Raw genomic sequence first — 19,837 nt, 5'->3', positions numbered from 1 at the left:
GTCCGCTGACAAAAACTTCAACGGGCGCCACGCGGGAGGCGTGGTGAAATGGGAGGGAAGAACAGAAAGCACACTGGCAGGATGTTGATTGCGTCCCTTGTCATTCAAAACACCTGACATGCGCAATTCTGTGAAAACAAAAAGTCTGAAGCACATGACAACTCACGGGAGCTGGCAGCGGGAGGCGGAAACGAAACTGTATGAATCGATTGCTGGTTCATTTTTACAGCGCTAAGTAACTTCCTCTGGATTTACTGCTTTGGTTGCAAAAGTCCATTCACAGATTGTAAGACCTCACAAGGGCTTGTCGCAGAAAGAGGCAAGAAAATTTGTTAAGACTTCCTCAGCTCAGTCGCATCGATTGCTGCAGTCACAGGTGACAATGACAAGGAGTCAAATGATGTTCGTGTTGGGTTTTCTGGGATGGGTCAGTGTTATAGTGGTTGACGTCAGTGCTAGAATGACGCCCTCTGACAGTCCAGCATTGCCAACAGTCGAACCAACTTTCTACAGTAACGTCACGATAGGTCCGACCATAAAAGGTAAGCGAAACAGATTCTTGCATGCTTTTGATTATGCAATGATTCAGGCCCCTGACCTCTTACCATCTTCAGGACATACAGTATCAATCAGCCAGCTGATGAAAGTGAAACAAGGAAAATACCAACGAAAGCCTTAATTAACAGTTGTCAGACTCAAATGACTTAATGAGTGTCACAAAGACAGCTGATCTTTTTGTCATAAAGCCTTTATTAACAGTTTTCAAACTCAAATGACGTAATGAGTGTCACAAAGACAGCTGATCTTTTTGTCATTGTCAGGAAGCAGTTTCAAGTTTAATTTGTTTTCATGCAAAATTATACTTCTGGGTATAGTCGCACTTTCTTCTTCTTCTTCTTCAGGCCCATAAAGTAGTCGTTGGGGGAAGCCTGAGGACCGCAGACGCAACCTCCCTTCTCCATCTGTCTCTGTCGGCAGCCGCTGGCACTGGCAGCAGCTCACATGTGTGGAGTCCGGTCCATTGTTTGATGTTCTCATGCCAGTTCTGTCTTCCTCTTCTTCTCCCTCCCTCGATGGTGCCTTGCATGATTGTTTTGGACAAGCTGGTGTGTCGAGTGTTGTGTCCAAACCATATCAGCTTGCGTCTCTTCACAGTTGAAAGGAGAAGTTCCTGAGGTCCAGCAAGGTTCCCAATTCTGCTCCGTACATGTTCATTGGTCCTGTGCTCGATCCAGGGAATTTGAAGGAGCTTCCTCAGGCATTTGTTCTCGAAGGCCTGGATCTTCCTTTCAGTTTCGACCGTCAGTGTCCATGCCTCGCAACCATACAGTACAATGGAGACTACCAGGGCCAATTGAATATTTGCTCAATGGTGCTTCTTCCCTTTCTGAAACCAGCTTGTTCTTCGGCGAGTATTTCTTCAGCCCTTGACTTCAGTCTGTTAAGGAGGATTCGTAGCATGATCTTGCGTGGATGACTAATAAGACTAATGGTCCTTTAGTTCTGGCATTGTCTCAGGTTGCCCTTTTTTGGCAGAGGAATCACCAGTGATTGCGTCCACTGTTCTGGCCATCTCTTCTCGTCAAGTATTTTCTGGCATACTGCTTGAAGGACTGCAACATACGCCTCACCACCTTGCCGCAACATTTCTGCTGGGATATTGTCCACACCCGGTGATTTCCCTTCTTTCAAGCTTCGTATTGCGTTTCTGACCTCCTTCAGTGTGGGTGGACAATAGTTGTCACATTCAGCTGACAGAGTGTCGTTTTCCAATATGGAGCTGTCTGGGTGGAGCTGGTGGTTATACAGGCCAGTGCAGTATTCTGTCCATCTTTCCAGGATGTCTTCACTGTCTGAAAGGAGCTTGCCTTCTTTGTCCTCTATTGCAGCAGTTCTTGCTTGACTTGACTGAGTGAGGTTTCTTAGCGTGCTGTAGGCCTGTTTGCTGCTCCCATTTTCAAAGCCTTTTTCAATCTCATTGCACTGTTCCTCTATCCAGTTTTCTTCTGCCTCCTTCATCTTCCTTCTCACCTTCCTGTTAGCTTCTTGGTATTGCCATCTTGCCAAATCACTTTCATTCCTTTCGCCCTTGAGTTCACGTCTCATGTCACACAGGTCGAGGATCTCATCTGTGATCCATGGTTTCTTTTTCTTTCTTTCCCTTCCCAGGAGTTCTTCACCGGCATCCATGTACACATCGTTGGCGTTGTTGATAAGTGTATCCATGTCGTCTAGAAGGTTCAGTGCAGCGAACTTTCCACCTACCTCGGCTATCTCCGGGTCTTTCAGTTTCTCCAGGTTAAAGCGGATGCGAGGGCTCTTTGAGTTTGAGCTTAAAGGTTGCCAGAACAAGGTCATGGTCGCTTCCAATGTCAGTGCCTGGGAAAGTTCTTGTCTGTGCCTTGTTAATGCTCGACTTGAAGCGTTGTGGTGTCAGAATGAAGTCAATCTGGTTATGCACTTGCCCATTGGGTGAATGCCATGTCGCAGTCCTAGAGAGCTTGTGTGGATGAAGGGTGTTGGCTACAGTGAGGCGGTGGCTTTTAGCGAATTCTAGCACTTTAGCATCCATTGAATTCAGCTCATTAATTTAGGATGCTAAAGTGGGATTCTTTCTGTCCAACTTTAGCATCCTAAATTCAGCTCCAGGAATTAGGATGCTAAAATGTGACATTACCCTTTCTGTAACTACTACAGTTACTGCTTTCTCAATCCTGCAATGAATGAAGGGGTAATACTTAAGTATTATTATTAAGGCAGAAGCCCTTCCAGTACACACAGAGTAGTATTTGTACACACATGAAATGCACACACACACACACACACACACACACACACACACACACACACACACACACACACACACACACACACACACAGAGGAACACATACACAGACACACACATATACACACAACATGCAAAGATTCAGGATTGAAGATTAATATTTAATAAACCTTTGAGCCCTGTTAGGGCATTGAAGATTTCAGAAAATAACATAATCAAGAACATAACTACAATTATCAGTGTTTATATCAAGTAAAACAAAAACACACACATTAATTTCTTGTCATAGCACACAAGCACAAGTAGTGCAGAAAATAGGGAACAGACTGTGTATGATATTGTAAATACATGTGTACTTTTTGTATTTTTCTCTTGTTAAAACTTAGTTTTTCCATCTTATGTGAAAATTGATGCTTTAAAATTGCTCAAAATTGTATGTTTCACACTGAGTAGTATGATTGATCATTTGATGTATCTGTGTATTATATATCTGATAGTGATACATGTAGGTCTGTCTCTCACACACGTTTCTTTTTAATGTTGCATTTTATGAGGTAATGTGAACAGGAATCAGAAAGAAATGTTGCCAGTATGCAAGGAAAAACCAAGGCCTATACTTTTGCCTCAGATCAATAGAACTATGCTGTTGCCCAGTTTACTATTTGTGGTCATGTTAGAAACATGTTTTTCATAGGGTGGTACCTTATTATGCATAAATTTAGCCTGTAGTTTAATAGTGCTGCTTTTTACTATTTTCTTTAGAATTAATTTGTATGTTCACTTTCACTTTTGCAAAGTGTCTCACTTTTTGGAGACAGTTTCATGTCATCCTGTGAAGAGCTATTAATTGTCTGATGTGAATCAAGATTGATTTTAAAGTGTACTTATTGTTAACCTACAATTACCTTGTGGTAAATTTTGCATCCTTGTGAATTGATGATATATTATTATCACATGTTAGTTTTACTTCTTGAATAAATTCCCAATATGCTTAAGTCCACTCATAAGAACTATAAAAGTATATCATTTTTTTATGTAATGTTACAGTGAACTACACCGTGGAAATATCAACAAGCGGGCCAGCAGTCCTGGATTCTGTCATTGTTTTTACAGCACGCATCTTCATAGAGCCGAATCATACTCTCCCTGAAGGAAAGTTTAACTTCCTGTGGATCAGCTCAACAAACGACAGCAATGAGCACACAAGTGGGAGACATACATCAACACTACACAAAGCCTTTCACCATGCTGAGGCAATAGATTATCTAATGACTGTTGTTGTGTCATCTGTTGATAGGCCTGCTGAAATCTTAACTTTCTCCAGCACTGTCTTCAAACTGACAGGTAACCATCATATTTGATATTGCTGTCTGGAAATAAACAGTATTTGAGTGGAACAGGTGAAGAATGACTTCTGAGCATTTGTCAGGAAATAATTTACGCACACACGCACACATATATATATATATATATTGATTATATGTATATATATAAATTAAAAGGTTATGATAATCATCCTGTTGAGCGTTACTTTACATGATGTTGGGGTTTTTTTTTAATTAAAAAAAACAACAACTGAAAACTGTGCTCAAATTTCAAACATGGATTGTAAAGTGACTGCTCTATATATACAATACTATTATACACTGATTTAACCATAACTGATTGTTGAACATGATCTTAATAAATCAGTAACACAAGACTATATCAAAATGATAAATAAACCGAATGATGTCAAACATTATGCTGTCTTTAATTTCAATAAGGATGAAGAACATCATGACTACATATAAGAAATTTTCCTTTAGTTCAGTCACATGTTTACATTTGATGATTTATTGCTGTGATGAATCTGATTGTGTTGACAGCATAATGTTTGACATCATTTGGTTTATGTATATTTTGATGTAGTCTTGTGTTATTGATTTATCAATTTTTATTTAGGTCAATCATATTAATAGATAATAGCAGACTTGTATTGTTATTTTAAGCGTTCTACAGTTTATGAATTGAAATAACATGTTTCAGAGAATCTCAATGGAAACTTGAGGGTTTACCAAGACCTTGAGTATCAGAGAAGCAACACCTCATTCGCTATTGACCAACCCATACACTTCCATGTCAACATCACAGACCACTTCAGTAAATCGGACACCCCTCAGTATACCTACTTCTGGTACAACGGCTCTGACTTGATCCGTGTCACTGACTCACCTCATCTGGAGCGCAACTTCTCTGAGCCCAGCATTCTCCATCTTCAGGCTGTGGCCAGTGCACAGTTCTGGAATGTTCCTGGTGATGCTGCTTCTCCAAGTTCCAGGGCTAAGCCCAACCCTGACCTTTACCTTGAGTCATCCATACCTGACAAGTGCGGGTCTTTCACAGAGAAGCTGCATTTTAAAGGTGAGCTGGAGTGTTTTGATGTGTTTTGTTGTCAGAAAAGTTCATTTTTGAAGTTCATCACTTGATAACAAAATGTATGTGTGTATCATTGTATGTGTGTGTGTGCAGACACTTGGAGGTACATATGTATGTCTTTCTGTGTGTGTGTGTGTGTGTGTGGTGTGTGTGTTGTTTTGAACAGTTGTATGTCTTTCTCTGTGTGTGTGTGTGTGTGTGTGTGTGTGTGTTGTTTTGAACAGTTCTCAAAGTCTGATTATGGTTTGACAACTCAGTTGAAAACAGGAAATGTGTATAATTTATAAGCATTGTAAATCTCACTTTTCTTATTTACTTATATGTCTTCATGGTGCTATTCACAGATATTTTGGCTCATGTAAGGTGAACTAGTCTACCTGTTGTGTCTTGTTGATTCCAAGTGGAATATCAGATCTGTGCATGTCAGCATTCACCATTCTTTTCCATATGTGGGAGCATTTTTCTTGTCAAGCACGGGACGATTTTTTTGTTCTTTGCATGGCAACAGTTTTCCAGGCAGGAAGAAAGTTTCTCTGCTTGATAAAGGAAAAAAATGTTGAAGTGCAGAGAGAGAGAGAGAGAGAGAGAGAGAGAGAGAGGGAGGGAGAGCAGAACATTTTAGGGAGGGAAGTTAGAGAGTCATCATAGAATGTTCAGAGAGAGGGAGAGATAGTCAGTACAAAATGGTCACAGAGACTGAGAGAATGAGAGCGAATCAGTACATGTATAACAGTCAGGGGAGTCAGTATAGAAGATTCAAAGAGGGAGAGAGAGTGTCAATATAGAACAGTCATGGGTAGTGATTGAAACTCAGTACAGAGTACATTATGGTCAGGGAGAGAGAGAATACAAAATGATCAGGGAGATCAGAGAAAGTATAATGGTCTACTTACAAAGAGAGAGTAAATCAGCATATATAATAATGTCTATCATAATGGCCAGAGAGAGAGTCAGTGCATACATGTGTAAGTCAAGGGGAGAGAGAGAGAGGGAGTCAATACAGAATGGTGAAGAGAAACAGTCAACTGTTAAGGAACATTCAGACAGAGATAGAGGCATAAAGTTAAACTGCGGTATCCAGAATGCTCAGAGTGGAGCGCATGGTTATGAACTCTGTGTGGCGGGGTTAGGGAGGGGGTGGGATCATGTGTGAGAGAAAGAGCAGAATGGTCAAAGTGAAGTAATGCATAGTTAAAGTGTGTATGTGCATGTTCGTGAGAGAAAGAGAGAGTACAGAAATGGTCAAACTCAAAGTTGAATGTCAAAGACCTGTGTCTGTGTGAAAGAGGGACAGTTGATATATAATGGTCAAAGTGAAATGCAAGGTTGTGAACTTTTGATGACCCTTACAAAAAGAAAAAAAAAAAGAAACATACTTTGGAATTAAATGGTAAATACATTCCCTACTATGATTATAATACATCATGAGCTTAACATTTTAGTATCAGCATACATGTATCACACTGATCTACACGTGATTGATAAAAAAAACAGGTGATTGGATAATATTATTAGCTGAGCATGAAGGTCACTTGGTAGTCTTTCAGTTCAACAAGTTCAGCCTAATAGGTACAAATGGATCCAGATAAACAGACTATCACATGTGGGTGAGGCATGAAAGTTATATCAATGTAATCACGATGAAACGTGTGAACTAAGTCATACACATAGTACTGAGGCATGCACTACACTGTCAGGTCCTGATAACCTGGTATGTTTACGAAATCAAACAAAAAAACAACAACAACTCAGCTTATCTTTTATTGGCTTGTGACTGTCTTATGCGTGATAATTTATCTCTTCAGTAAAGGGCAAAGGATGTGTATGAACAGATTAAACAGTCACTCAGTGGTCTGTTAAAAAGTTGTCACTTTATTCATTTAAGAAAATATTTACTTGTTAGTATTAGTCAAAAAAGTAGTGATCAAAGAAAAAAAATCAAATCGATTGTATCGCATTCTTACACACACAAATACATAAGCATGCGCACATAAGCATGTGCACACACACACACACACACACACACACACACACACACACACACACATGCACATGCATACGCAGCCACAGAATGAAACTAATTCCTGAGCAAGCAGGCGAGAATAGATTCCAAGCAAAGCAAGCAACCAGTCTGGCAAGCATTTGTATTTGTATTTCTTTTTATCACAACAGATTTCTCTGTGTGAAATTCGGGCTGCTCTCCCCAAGGGAGAGTGCGTCACTACACTACAGCGCCACCCTTTTTTTTTTTTTTTTTTTTTTGTATTTTTTCCTGTGTGCAGTTTTATTTGTTTTTCCTATCGCAGTGGATTTTTCTACAGAATTTTGCCAGGAACAACCCTTTTGTTGCCGTGGGTTCTTTTACGTGCACTAAGTGCATGCTGCACACGGGACCTCGGTTTATCGTCTCATCCGAATGACTAGCGTCCAGACCACCACTCAAGGTCTAGTGGAGGGGGAGAAAATATCGGCGGCTGAGCTGTGATTCGAACCAGCACGCTCAGATTCTCTCGCGCTCAAATTCTCTCGCTTCCTAGGCGGACGCGTTACCTCTAGGCCATCACTCCACAATCAAGCAAACAGGTCAGATGGGGTTAAAAAAACAAACCAAAACAAAAAACACCCAACAACTGGTTTTACTTTCAATTTAAATTCAGATTGTTTAAAGTTTATTATCTTCTAAAACAAGGTCATGATATTCTGTTCAGTTGAATAAACGAAGTGATTATAAAGTGATAAACCACTCACAGAGACACAGACAGAGACACACACACACACACATACGAGTTGATGCATACAACAGACACAGACAATAAATTTTGATATGAATATATCCTGTCTGTCACAGAGAGTCTAAGCAACTGCGGCATAAACAGAGTGGACAGCAGTACAGAAGATCAGAGTGTGAAGCTGGGAGACACTTTGGTCCTCAACATCACCTGTTCAGGGAGGTAAGGAGATAATGAGATTAAATATCAATGCTATTTTTCAAAATAGCAAAATAGTTAAGTTGTGTAATTATCATCGGCAATTAATTTATGCTGGTCTTTAACCTCTCCACCCTTTCAGGACTGAAGTTGACAGTTTTCCATGCTTGAGAATGGAAAGCTTTAGTTGTACATCATGAATGGTTTTAACACTGTAAGGAAAGCTTCAAGGTTGATATGAAAATTTTTTCCCTGTGCCATTATGTAAAAAGCTGGATTGCAAATTTGCTTTGATTTGATATCTTAATGTCGACAGTTTCAGGAACAAAATCATTGCTGAAAGTGAAATGCAAATGGAGCAGATTGTATTATATTTCAAAAAGATATGTACATGAACACATGCATGCACACAAGTAAACCACATGCGCACATAATCATACACACATACAGAAAATGTGATGAAAATATACTTTAAATCATATTGATGAATTATTTAATCTGATTTGGTTTGTTCAAGCTGTTTGAATGCAGTAAGTGTGTGTGTGTGGTGTGTGTGCGTGTGTCTCTGTACATGCATGCATGCATGTAAAATAGTAGCTTAACCTATTACTTTGTGGCACATACTTTTCTCATACATGACACACATCATGAACTACAATGATCTTTCATTTACATGATAATGTACCGTACCTTAAAATCACTGTGATTGTGTGTGTACATCAGTTCCCCTTCGGCGGTATGCTGGAACGTGACGACACATAACAGCACGCTGAACGAGACCTGCAGGCCGGGGGGTCAGTTCACCAACAGCACGGAGCACCGAGTGGCAGTGACCATGGGGAGCACAGGCTGGAACACCTTGCAAATAGCTGTCTACAATGACATCAGCTTCCAGGTCATGTCACAGAACTACTACGTGTATGATGCAGGTTTGTTGATTTGGGTCAGATCAGAATCTGTCTCATCTTTTCTAATTGGTAACTAACACAACTCGTGTTCCCATCTGCTAAAAAAGTTGTGAGAGATGCAAGCATGAAAATGTGTGAATTAAATTTGTCTCTGACGCATTAATACACAGGTGCAAACATGCATATTTTCTTACATGTGTACACACATACGGATCTATACACACACAAGCATGTAGATGTTCACACACACATGGATGCACGCACGTACCCACGCATGAGACACATTATATGCACTTAATTTTTCATTTCAGTAAAAGAATATAAACAGCAAGAGAAGGATAAAGGAAGAAGAGTAGAACTATAAAAAGAAGTGAATATATATAGTTTTCAATCTTCAGTAACTATTCCAGGTGTTAGGCTTCATTGGCTACAGAAGTACAGTTGAAAATTCTTGTGTTGCACAGCTTATTTAAAGCATGAATAAAAACAAATTTTGGAGTTTAACAGTAGCTTATGCTTTACTCAAATGCTTGTTTCAGATTCAGTGAATATTCCCGCCCTTGTGCTTCCGATTGTCTTCATTGTCCTGGGTGGCTGCCTTTTGGCTGCAGGGGTGACTTACATAGTCCGCCTTCGTCGCAAACTGCATGTGGAGGTGGCCGACTTTGATTTTGATCCCACAATCTCCGTCAGAAGCACTAGTTCCTGGTCCAACTTTGTGCCTGCTGTCAAACACTTCATTCAAAGAGTGAGACACCGAGCCATGAGCACATCGTACGAACCATACAGCATCAACCGGCCACGCAATTTGTATGAAACTCTGTGATGCAGATGGAGATCTGTGTGCCAGACAAGGATCTGCATGACTTGAATCCATGGATGGGAGCACCTCTGTATTAAACTGATTTTTGTATTGACATTTTGGCCCTAGACTGCAGATTCAGTTTCACACACATCAGTCACTCCCTCTCCCATGAATCAGTTTTAGACGAGGTGCTTAGGTCTGTGGCACTGATTCATGGACCTTTTTTTTTTTTTTTTTTTTTTTTTAATATAAAACGTCTGGTCCACTTCTGTTTACTGGATTGAAGTTTGGTTTTTTTTTCATATGATGATCTTTGTGGGCCTGGCATCAGACAAGGACTCTGCAGTCTGCTACTGCACAAATTCTGCACAGATTTGTGATTTTTGGTGGATATGTTGACATCTGTCTGATGGTCAATCCTTTTGGTCACAGAACAGGAAGCAAAGATGATGCTGCAATAAAAATGATTCAGATTCTTCATGCAATGTGCAAAAGTCTGTGATATTGGTCAAATACAGCTAGTTGATCTTTGATTCTGGTTGTGTTGGATGGGAACTAGTCAGAGCTGCTGGATTGAACTGTGTTCTGGTGGGAGTTTTTTTTTTTTTTTTTTTTTTCCAGAGATGACTATTGTGCATTGAGCTGCTTGAACAAGATGACTTCACTGTGCTGACAATTGGAGCTGATGGATGACCATACTGGTGCAAGGAACAGAATTGATTTCAACTGTTGTTGTTTTTGTGTTTCCTTATCATTTGATTTTCACTTAGTCTTACATTATTTTGTTGTGCTGTGTGGGTTTATTTTAGTAAGCCCTTTTATAGTTTTTTATTTTATTTTTATAGTAAGAAGTATGAGTGTTGTGTTTTATTTACTTCATTAAAAAAAAAAAAAAAAAATCCTTATCCATTTTTATTTTGTTTATTGCTTCCTTTTAGGGTTACTATTTTGGGGTGGGTTTTTTGTGTGTCTTTCCACTGAGCTGATGCTAATGGTGCAGGTTTCCTGCGGTTTATACAGAAGAGTGACAGGGGAAGTAATGTGGAGAGTTGCCATAAACTGTACACTCTCGATTGCTTTGATTTGGAGCTCTTCGTGTTATTGGAACAAATGAAATGCTTTACATTATTTGATTTTAAATTCATTGAAACAGTTTATATTAATCATTTATTGCATTCAAATGGGAGGGAGGAATGAAAGAGTAAAATAAAAAAGATAGCCATGGAAAGTTATACATGTATGTATTGTTAATGATGAATTCATGTCAGATTATTTGAAACATTTTGATGATTTAAATGACAGTCAAGGACCCAAGACATATATATATACTGAAACGGATAATGATTTAAACCAAATGATTGATTCAGTTGTGATTGCATATGATTATTGATTTAGAAAACCACATCCACACACTCAGTATTTTGTAACCTCCTTATCCCTAACCCTGTTTTTATTTCCTACTGGAATGTAAGGGTGTGGGCTGGGCATTACATTTCATGTTTTGCAATAGCAATAATTTCAGGTTATTTCTTTTTCGCAAGTTTATAGTCGATAATTTGATTTTTGGCTGAAGCCACTGTAATATGAAACCAGCAAAGAAAGAATATTGATGATAGATCACATTGTAGGATGCCAGCAGCTTCTCAAAAAAAAAAAATTGTTTTCATATATAATTATGCTGATGTAATAAATTTGCTATTATAACAAAAAACTTAATATGAAAGTAGTTTTAACTCTTTAAACTTAGTGGATTTTAGCTGTCTATGCCATTCTCGTGTGCCTTGATAGACCCCACAGACATTACAGATTACATGACTTGAAAGCATTTGATTAACTTAATGAATCTGAATGTAATAACATTTTAGAAACATTCCTCTGAGATTCAGCTGATATTTGCAATCTGACATGTGTTTCTCTCTTTTAGAGTTCTGCTTTACAATGCTTGTCTCATAGAAATTAATATCAAACTCAAAGCAAGTGAAATAATGATTAATTTTTGTTGTTTTATTCTGACCTTTTTAGTTTCAGACTGATGCACTCTTCACAGAGAATGAACTTATGTTTTAAAGATGGTGATGCATTGTCTTGCCAGCAGATCAGTACCTCTCAATATTTTCCAAGAAATATATGAAAAAAGGTACATGTACACAGCATGTGTGTGTGTGTGTGTGTGTGTGTGTGTGTGTGTGCGCACGCGCACGCGCGCGTGTGTGTGACATGATACTGACATACATTGGCTGCTGTTGTTTACAGATATGCATCAATCTAAATGATCCAGGCAATATTCTGATCATATATCAGTTTACAAGTATTCACTGTATGACATATCTATGTCATGTGGTTTTGTTATTGTTTTCATCAATGCGAATTCTCTATCTTAAACTGCTGGCAGTGGAGCTGAAAATATCTGTGCATGGAAAAATGTCCCTGTATGTGTAGTTTACTTATTAATGTATTCTACTCTGTGTGTGTGTGTGTGTGTTCCAATACTGCAATATTTGATTAAAAAAACATATAAATCATGGATACTTTTACATTATTTTTGACAGAGTGCACAAGAAAAAACAAAGAAGATTATAATGATAGTTGTAGCAGTGGTACTGGTAGTGGTTGTGAGAGTAGTATTTTGAATGTAACGTGTTTGCAATTAAAATATTAATCAAATAGTAACCAGTTCTGGAAATTCTGTGCTAAAAAATATATATAAAACTTAGCCGTATGAAGAGCACAGGAACAGGAGTCATGATGGCTGCCGGAAAAAGAGGGCGCTAGCCAGCGGGACAAAGGGGAGGTTACCTACTTCCGGGAGGTTATCGGCTGTAGTTTCGTTTTCTCCTCATAGGCGGATAGTAGTTTGCACAGGACAGGAATGTCAGACCCCTGCCGTAGTCTGCACTAGTTGGGTCACGGTAAGTATGTTATTTAAACATAATTTTAGATAGAAAATTTCCTTTTCTAATGATACTGCTCTTTTTTTTTTCTTGCTGTTTCATTTCCATTCTGTCATATCATTTATCTAGTTTTATGCCTTGCTAGTTCATTCACTTTTTTCATGAAAGCTTTGAATATTTCTTTTCTTTTTCTGGACTCGGTAATTTTGAATTCTTAGTATACTATTGTTTTTATTTCACCAAGGATGTTTGAGTTGTCTTCTGCCATTTTTTCTGTGCCTTGATGTTGGCATGATTTTGTGTGCCATGTATGATTAAGTTTGTGTTCAGTAATCCTGTGGTGAAAAATTGATGGAATGTTCAATGTGAGAGGCACATCCTAGGTTTGTGTGCATGAATCAGTGTGACTGTACTTGTGTTAAATTGCTTTGTATTGTATTACTCTTTTTGTCACAACAAGATTTCTCTTTGTGAAATTTGGGCTGCTCTCCCCAGGGAGAGTGCATCACTACACTGACAGCACCACCCATTTAGAAAGAATATTTCTTTCTGCCTGCAGTTTTATTTGTTCTATCGAAATAGATTTTTTTCTACAGAATTTTGCCAGGGACAACCCTTTTGTTGCCATGGGTTCTTTTATGTGTGCTAAGTGCATGCTGCACACGGTTCATCGTCTCATTTGAATGACTAGTGTCCGGACCACCACTCAAAGACTAGTGGAAGGGGAGAAAATACTGGCAACTGTAGAATTTGAACCAGTGTGTTCAGATTCTCACTTCCTAGGCGGATGTGTTTCGAACTGGGCCAACACTCCAGATTTCTTTTCTTCAGGTTTTATGTGATCATAATGAAAGTGTTATCCTTGACATGGCCCTGCGTGGTTGGCTTGGGTATGAGCAACAATGATAATGATAAGGAAAAACATTCCAAAGATAAGATTTAGTAATTTGTATTTTATTTCAAAATCAAGTGAACATCTTACAGTTACAGCTTTATTTTTGACTCAAATTGTCTATCTTTTTACAAATATTTTTTACATGGCTTGAAATAATGACTTGTGTGACGCTTGAGGCCCCTTCAAAAGGGCCTGTGCGTCGCTTAGGACCAGTATCTTGCCCTAAGAGTAAAATTTGATTTTTTGTGTGTGCATGTATGATATAGATAGACCATAATGATGTTTTGAGTCATTGCTTTCAATTTGTGATCATTCATCATGGTTAATCAGGTCATAGGACAATTAGCGTGTTTTCAAGTGAAGCCCAGTAAAATGTGTGTGTGTGAATTGTGTGTGCTTTTCTCTTCTCGAAAAGTAATGGTGGTAGTGATTTCAAAATATTCTGTTGCCATAAAGCCTGATACTTGACCTCAGTTCTGTATATTTGTCATTTCTGTCTGCCTGCATGCCTGTCCATTTATATTTCGCTACATAACCAGTTTGCTGTGATTTTGTTGCCTCAAGTAGATCCATAAAGACGTAGGTATTAGTCACTCCTCCCTCTCCCTTATAAATAATGATAATCCTACAGGAAAATTCATATTGCTCCATATCCAGAATGAGCTACTTCATGGTGAAATGATGACATAGCCATAAGTATGAACATGGTTATACAATCACAAACACACATACATACACAAAAATACTCAAATACTGAATAATGATGATTTTTATAACATCAAACATATCTACAATTTACACTTCACTCATATCAGTATGACACATAATATCTGCATTAAACACAGTCAGTACAACACAACATTGAATAAATGATAGTGGAAAGTCTGAACTGAACAGGACAGATCTGCATTTAAGTCATTTGTGCTAACTTAAAAAAATAGGTCTTTGATGCTTTTTAGAAGGCATTTTTTCTCAAGTAATGCTTGTCATTGGAATAGTAGGGTAATGAATACACAATAGCCCCCCCCCCCCCCCCCAAAAAAAAGAAAGAAAAAAAAAAAGGAATTTAAATAATCATTTTTCTTGTTTGGTCTTCTGAAACGGATTTGTCATGATTTTATTTCTCATTTACTCTGATGATGTATTTCAATTTGTGTTGATACATACTGAAATTCTGTTGGATGTGTGAAGCTTTAAACCTTGCCATATTGATTGTACTTACAGGAATTTCCTAAATAAATTTGGTAATCTTTCATTAGGTCCAACAAAAACATGAATGTTGGATTTTTATTATTATTTTTTTAAATTCATGACATATTCCTTGAAATGAGCTGGAACAGCAGAAAAAATATCTGCACAAATTTTTATTTGAATAAAATTTTCAGTCTTTCATCTTGGAATTTGCAGTTTTTATGTAAGTGGATGAGAGAAAGAGCAAGTGTGTGTGTGTGTGTGTGTGTGTGTGTGAACGCAGCTGTGTGAACCCTTTCTTTTTTTGTCTTCTGTTCCTTCTACTTGGATGTTGCTGTTGTTTCTTTGTGTTCCCAGTTTCTCTTCCCCTCTGCTTCATGTTTCTTGCTGCTGCATCTTCTTTCTTTCTCCATACTTTTCTCTGTGAATATGTCTCTGTCTGTGGTCTTTATCCCCTTCTCTCTGCTTGCCATTCAACTCATTCTTGTGTCTTTCTCATAGACTGAGCAGTCGTTGCATTCAAAGATTAGTGTACTTTATGTGTTCGTGTTCATCCTTCTAATAATTTGTTAGTGGGGGATGAGGGAGTGAGGGGCTTCATCTGACAGATTGATCTTGACAATGCTGTTCATCTGATCACTTGCATATGATTGTGCTCAGAGAGATTGACTGTAAACAGAAAACACACATGCACACACACACACACACACACACGTGCACACAGCACTGAAACAACATGTTGGTGACACATCTCAGCTACAAAACCCCCCCACAAAAAACAACAACAAAAAACAAAACAAAAAACCCCACCACCAACAACAGCAACAAAAAACCCACAAAAAAAAGCAAAACAAATAAAATGATTATTTACAATAATAGTTAATACTTCATTGCAGGTTTAAGGGTTGTTTTGTTACTCGTCCCATCCTGGGGTGGCAGTGGGGGGTGGTGTGGGGGAGCAGGCTAAAAGGATAAGGAAAGTCTGGTATTGAGACAGTTTGTGTGTGTGTGTGTGTGTGTGTACTGTGTTTGTGTGTGCATGCGTTTGTGTGTGCGTGCGTGCGTGCGTGTGTATGTGTGTGTGCGTGCGCGCGCGCGCATGTGTGCGTGCGTGCGTGTGTGTGTGTGTGTGTGTGTGTGTTTACGCACGACTGACTGGCTCAACCAATCAAATTATACGCGAGCTCACACGGATCGAGGTATTTCACAAGAACTGTTGTCATCAAAATAGGTCTCGAAGACACATGTTTACCACCAGTCTTCGCTTTTCAGTTGTCAGCTCTGTGCACGAGGGAGGAAAAATCTTATGTTCGTTGTGGAGCACTGGATGTGCCGCTGGAATTTTCTCAGAGTTAATTTATTCAGCTCGTCTTGCACACCACCAAAGCACGCTTAGTGTAACAACCTGACCGGGATGCCTGAAACTACACTACACACAGGCCCACAGCCAGAGTTTGTCCACAATTTTCCACCTCGCTTCCAGACCCACAACACGCGGAGTGGCATAACAAAGCGCTACCGTGTCAAACTGCAATTACACCCCTTTACTTACTGGACCGCTGTTTAGACAACTCCTTCCGCTCACCCGCACCCACCCGGGGTGTTTTCAAACTAATGCTGTATGTCAAACACATATCAGTATTCCCGCTTGGAGTGTCTTCACTCTGCGGGACAATTCGCAATCGAAGTTCGGGACTTTTCTGAGCCTCAACGTGAAGGAGGCATGGGTTGAAAGAAAGGCAAATGTTCAGAAAAAAGTTTACCTCCCTTAATTGTTTTATAGTGTGTGTGTGTGTGTGTGTGTGTGTGTGAGAGAGAGAGGGAGAGAGTGTGTGTGTGTGCGTGTGCGTGTGTGCGCGCGCACCTTTGCGTTATCGAACGAAAAAGAGACGGGCGCAATAGCCGAGTGGTTAAAGCATTGGACTTTCAATCTGAGGGTCCAGGGTTCGAATCTCGGTAACTGCGCCTGGTGGGTAAAGGGTGGAGATTTTTCCGATCTTCCGGGTCAACATATTTTGTTCAGACCTGCTAGTGCCGGAACCCACTTCGTGTGTATACGCAAGCAGAGGATCAAATACACACGTTAAAGATACTGTAATCCCTGTCAGCGTTCGGTGGTTTATGGAAACAAGAACATTCCCAGCATGCACCCCCCCCAGCCCCCCGAAAACGGAGTATGGCTGTCTACTATGGCAGGGTAAAAACGGTCATACACGTAAAAGCCCACTCGTGTACATACGTATATACGAGTGAACGTGGGAGTTACAGTCCACGAACGAAAAACATTGAAAAACAAAACAAAACAAAAACAAACAAAAATAATAAAAGACACAAATAACAAAGACTAAGAAGGAAAAAAAAGAGTTCAACAATACCAATAAGAATGAAGCAAGCATTTTAAACTTGATTCAAATTTTACATAGATGATTCAGTCTTTTTCTGATTAAAAAAAAAAAAAATTTAGACGTTTTTGTTATTAACCTTTTATCACTACGGTTTCTCTTCGACTGATTAAAAAAAAAAAAAAAAAAAAAAATACTGACGCCGGATACTGAACCGTGAATGTCCCCTGTTTTGCTCTCGGCTTGTTGTTCGTGTCTCCAGGCCTCTTTGTGTAAACAACGTTATTTCCTTCTCTGCTAAGTATCACAGCAGTCCGAAGGCTGGCCCTCATGTTGCCGGCGGTTAATGGGAAAACGAGCGATCACATCAACAAGGTAATTGGAAAACGAGTTTGACAGAAGAGATTGATACAAAGGATTACCGTGGATTATTGAAAGAAATCTACTGGGGCGGAAGATTAACGGTAAACACGTACAGACTCTCTCTCTCTCTCTCTCTCTCTCTCTCTCTCTCTCTCTCTCTCTCTCTCTCTCTCGTCTCTTTGTCCCTTTCTCCTACTCTCCATCCCCCCTCATTCTCTTGAGATTAATTTTGTTTGTTCAATACCAAAACCACCTACACTGAGCAGATACACACACACACACACACACACACACACACACACACACACACACACACACACACACACACACACCGAGTCAGAATGATAAGATCGACACAGAGGATTATGAAATGTTTGGTCCAAGTGAAAATTCTATGCTGTCCGCCAAATTGTCGTTGAACGTATTCTGAGAGATTGCTGGGGTGAACTGAGGTGTTCTACTGATTGAAGCAACATCAAATCACAAAGGCCTACACCATACCTGGATTTCTTTGGATTTTAGAAGACGAGGCAACAGGAAAGGGAGAGGCAGAAGTGGCTGGTTTACATAGTATGAAAAACATTTATGTCACTGACAGAGCTATGAACATAAATAAATAAATGGATAAATAACTAAGATTAATAGATAGATAAATACATGAATAAATGAATGAATAAATAGATAAATAAATATTTACTTATGTATTGATTTAGTTAGTTGCTTAGTTTGTTAGTTACGGCTCAGTGGTGAGATTGGACTCCTGAAAAAAAAAAAACACAGCCGGAGGGTAAGTCTGATGTCAGAGGGGGTAGCCCGTGACGCGACACCGGTTCCTGTGGACCAATGATTTCTGATTGTCTCTATCAGCGGTGCTGCCGTGTGAGACTGCCATTCTGAGCGCCTCACTTGGCCACACACGTCACGTTGTCAGTTAAGGGGCCACGGACCGACTGCAGTGGGTTGTGCGTGTGTGCCTGCACTTGGCTGACATGTCAACCCGCAGACTGGAACACTTATCACTCTGGTCATCATTCTCCCGCGATGATAAAACCCACTGATAACTGTGAGTGCGTGACCTTTCTTACTGTGCGGTTGTAATGCAAGGGATTCGATTCACTTGGGTAGAACTAAACTACTTTATTATTATTTTTCTTCTTCATTTTGGTGATTTTACGACTATTGAAAATATGGAGAACATTGAAGACAAATCGTTCTTTTTATCAATACAGATGAATATTATATATAACATATCTAGAACCGATGTGTACTAGGGATCGTGTGACATACGTCACAGTAAGTGGTGAAATATTGAGTGATTGCGTTGATTCTGCACAGTGCCACAGACGGTTTTGAAATGTGAGGAGGACAAACAGTTGTGTTTTTCTCCATGATTTTCTACTTGGTGTTAGATCAACATGAGAGGGAACAATCGTGGATAACCAAGCGAATTATGTCGACATTTTCTCGACAACTGGTAATACTGGCATAGAAATCTCGGAAAACTTGCTCATGCTACACTGACCGTGTCCATCCGGAGTATGCGTTTTCATGTGTGTTTCTTGACTTCTGTGATACCTCTTGCTGTCAAGCACCGTGACTGCAGACAGACACGGTAAAGACGCGAAGCACACAGTACACACAATGAAATTGTTGATGGTCGGTCAGGCACATGGAGGGCTACAAGATACAAAGTGTGTCTTCGAATTCTTTCGAGATTAGCATTTAGAATAACGTTTGTTTACTTTTCTGAATTGATCTGGAATAGAGTGAATTCATTGCACGGAAAATGTATGCAGCAATGATGCTCATACAAAGAAAGAAAGAATTTAAAGTGACATGTTCACTCTGACTGAGTAAGGATGCAATGCTCATTGAAAACCTCGAAATGACAGTCATCTTACTATCCAAACGAAGAATGTCTGTTGTATGAGTATTACATCTGCAGACGTTATCGCGTCTTGTCATCGACACTGTTGCTCATAAACTGTTCGCCACAACCCACACCATTAAAACTGACTATGTCGATCTGGTCTAAAAACCCTAAAGATTTGGCCAGACTGGCTAGATCACTGCAAGGCAGCACTGACAATATCAGACAACTTGACCAGGGAGATGCACAAAGCCCACAGAGGACACGGCGACCTAGGTCTCTTTCTCCAAGGGTCTGGGCAGTGACATGTCAAACGCCATCTTCAAATATGCAATCAGATGTTGATGAAACAAAAGCAGAGTCTTTAGAAAGGCCAATACTCAGTGCGAATGGCCCAGTGTGTAGCACTGTAGAAAACGAAGTTCAAACGCTCGAACCCAG

The 19,837-nt window shown here is 39.5% G+C and overlaps 1 protein-coding gene across 1 annotated transcript; it reads left to right on the top strand.

Moving 5' to 3' along the window:
* Positions 1-156: 156 nt before the first annotated feature.
* LOC143288311 (uncharacterized) lies at positions 157-15,022 on the top strand. Its single transcript, XM_076596669.1, has 6 exons — positions 157-542; positions 3,834-4,130; positions 4,815-5,189; positions 8,053-8,155; positions 8,855-9,060; positions 9,579-15,022. The coding sequence occupies exons 1-6, from the start codon at positions 383-385 to the stop codon at positions 9,863-9,865; spliced, it is 1,428 nt and encodes a 475-aa protein (XP_076452784.1). The 5' UTR covers positions 157-382; the 3' UTR covers positions 9,866-15,022.
* Positions 15,023-19,837: the final 4,815 nt, after the last annotated feature.

This window comes from Babylonia areolata, chromosome 1 (assembly GCF_041734735.1).
Source record: "Babylonia areolata isolate BAREFJ2019XMU chromosome 1, ASM4173473v1, whole genome shotgun sequence".
NCBI classification, from domain to species: domain Eukaryota; kingdom Metazoa; phylum Mollusca; class Gastropoda; order Neogastropoda; family Buccinidae; genus Babylonia; species Babylonia areolata.
Note: the sequence above shows the minus strand (reverse complement) of the source record. Positions and strands in the feature narration are given on the sequence as shown.

Bases quoted from the DNA above. Each gene is read 5' to 3' on its own strand.
- LOC143288311 (XM_076596669.1), top strand. From the start codon at position 383: ATGACAAGGAGTCAAATGATGTTCGTGTTGGGTTTTCTGGGATGGGTC. The intron at 4,131-4,814 runs GTAACCATCATA...AACATGTTTCAG, and splicing joins CACTGTCTTCAAACTGACAG to AGAATCTCAATGGAAACTTG. The intron at 8,156-8,854 runs GTAAGGAGATAA...TGTGTACATCAG, and splicing joins AACATCACCTGTTCAGGGAG to TTCCCCTTCGGCGGTATGCT.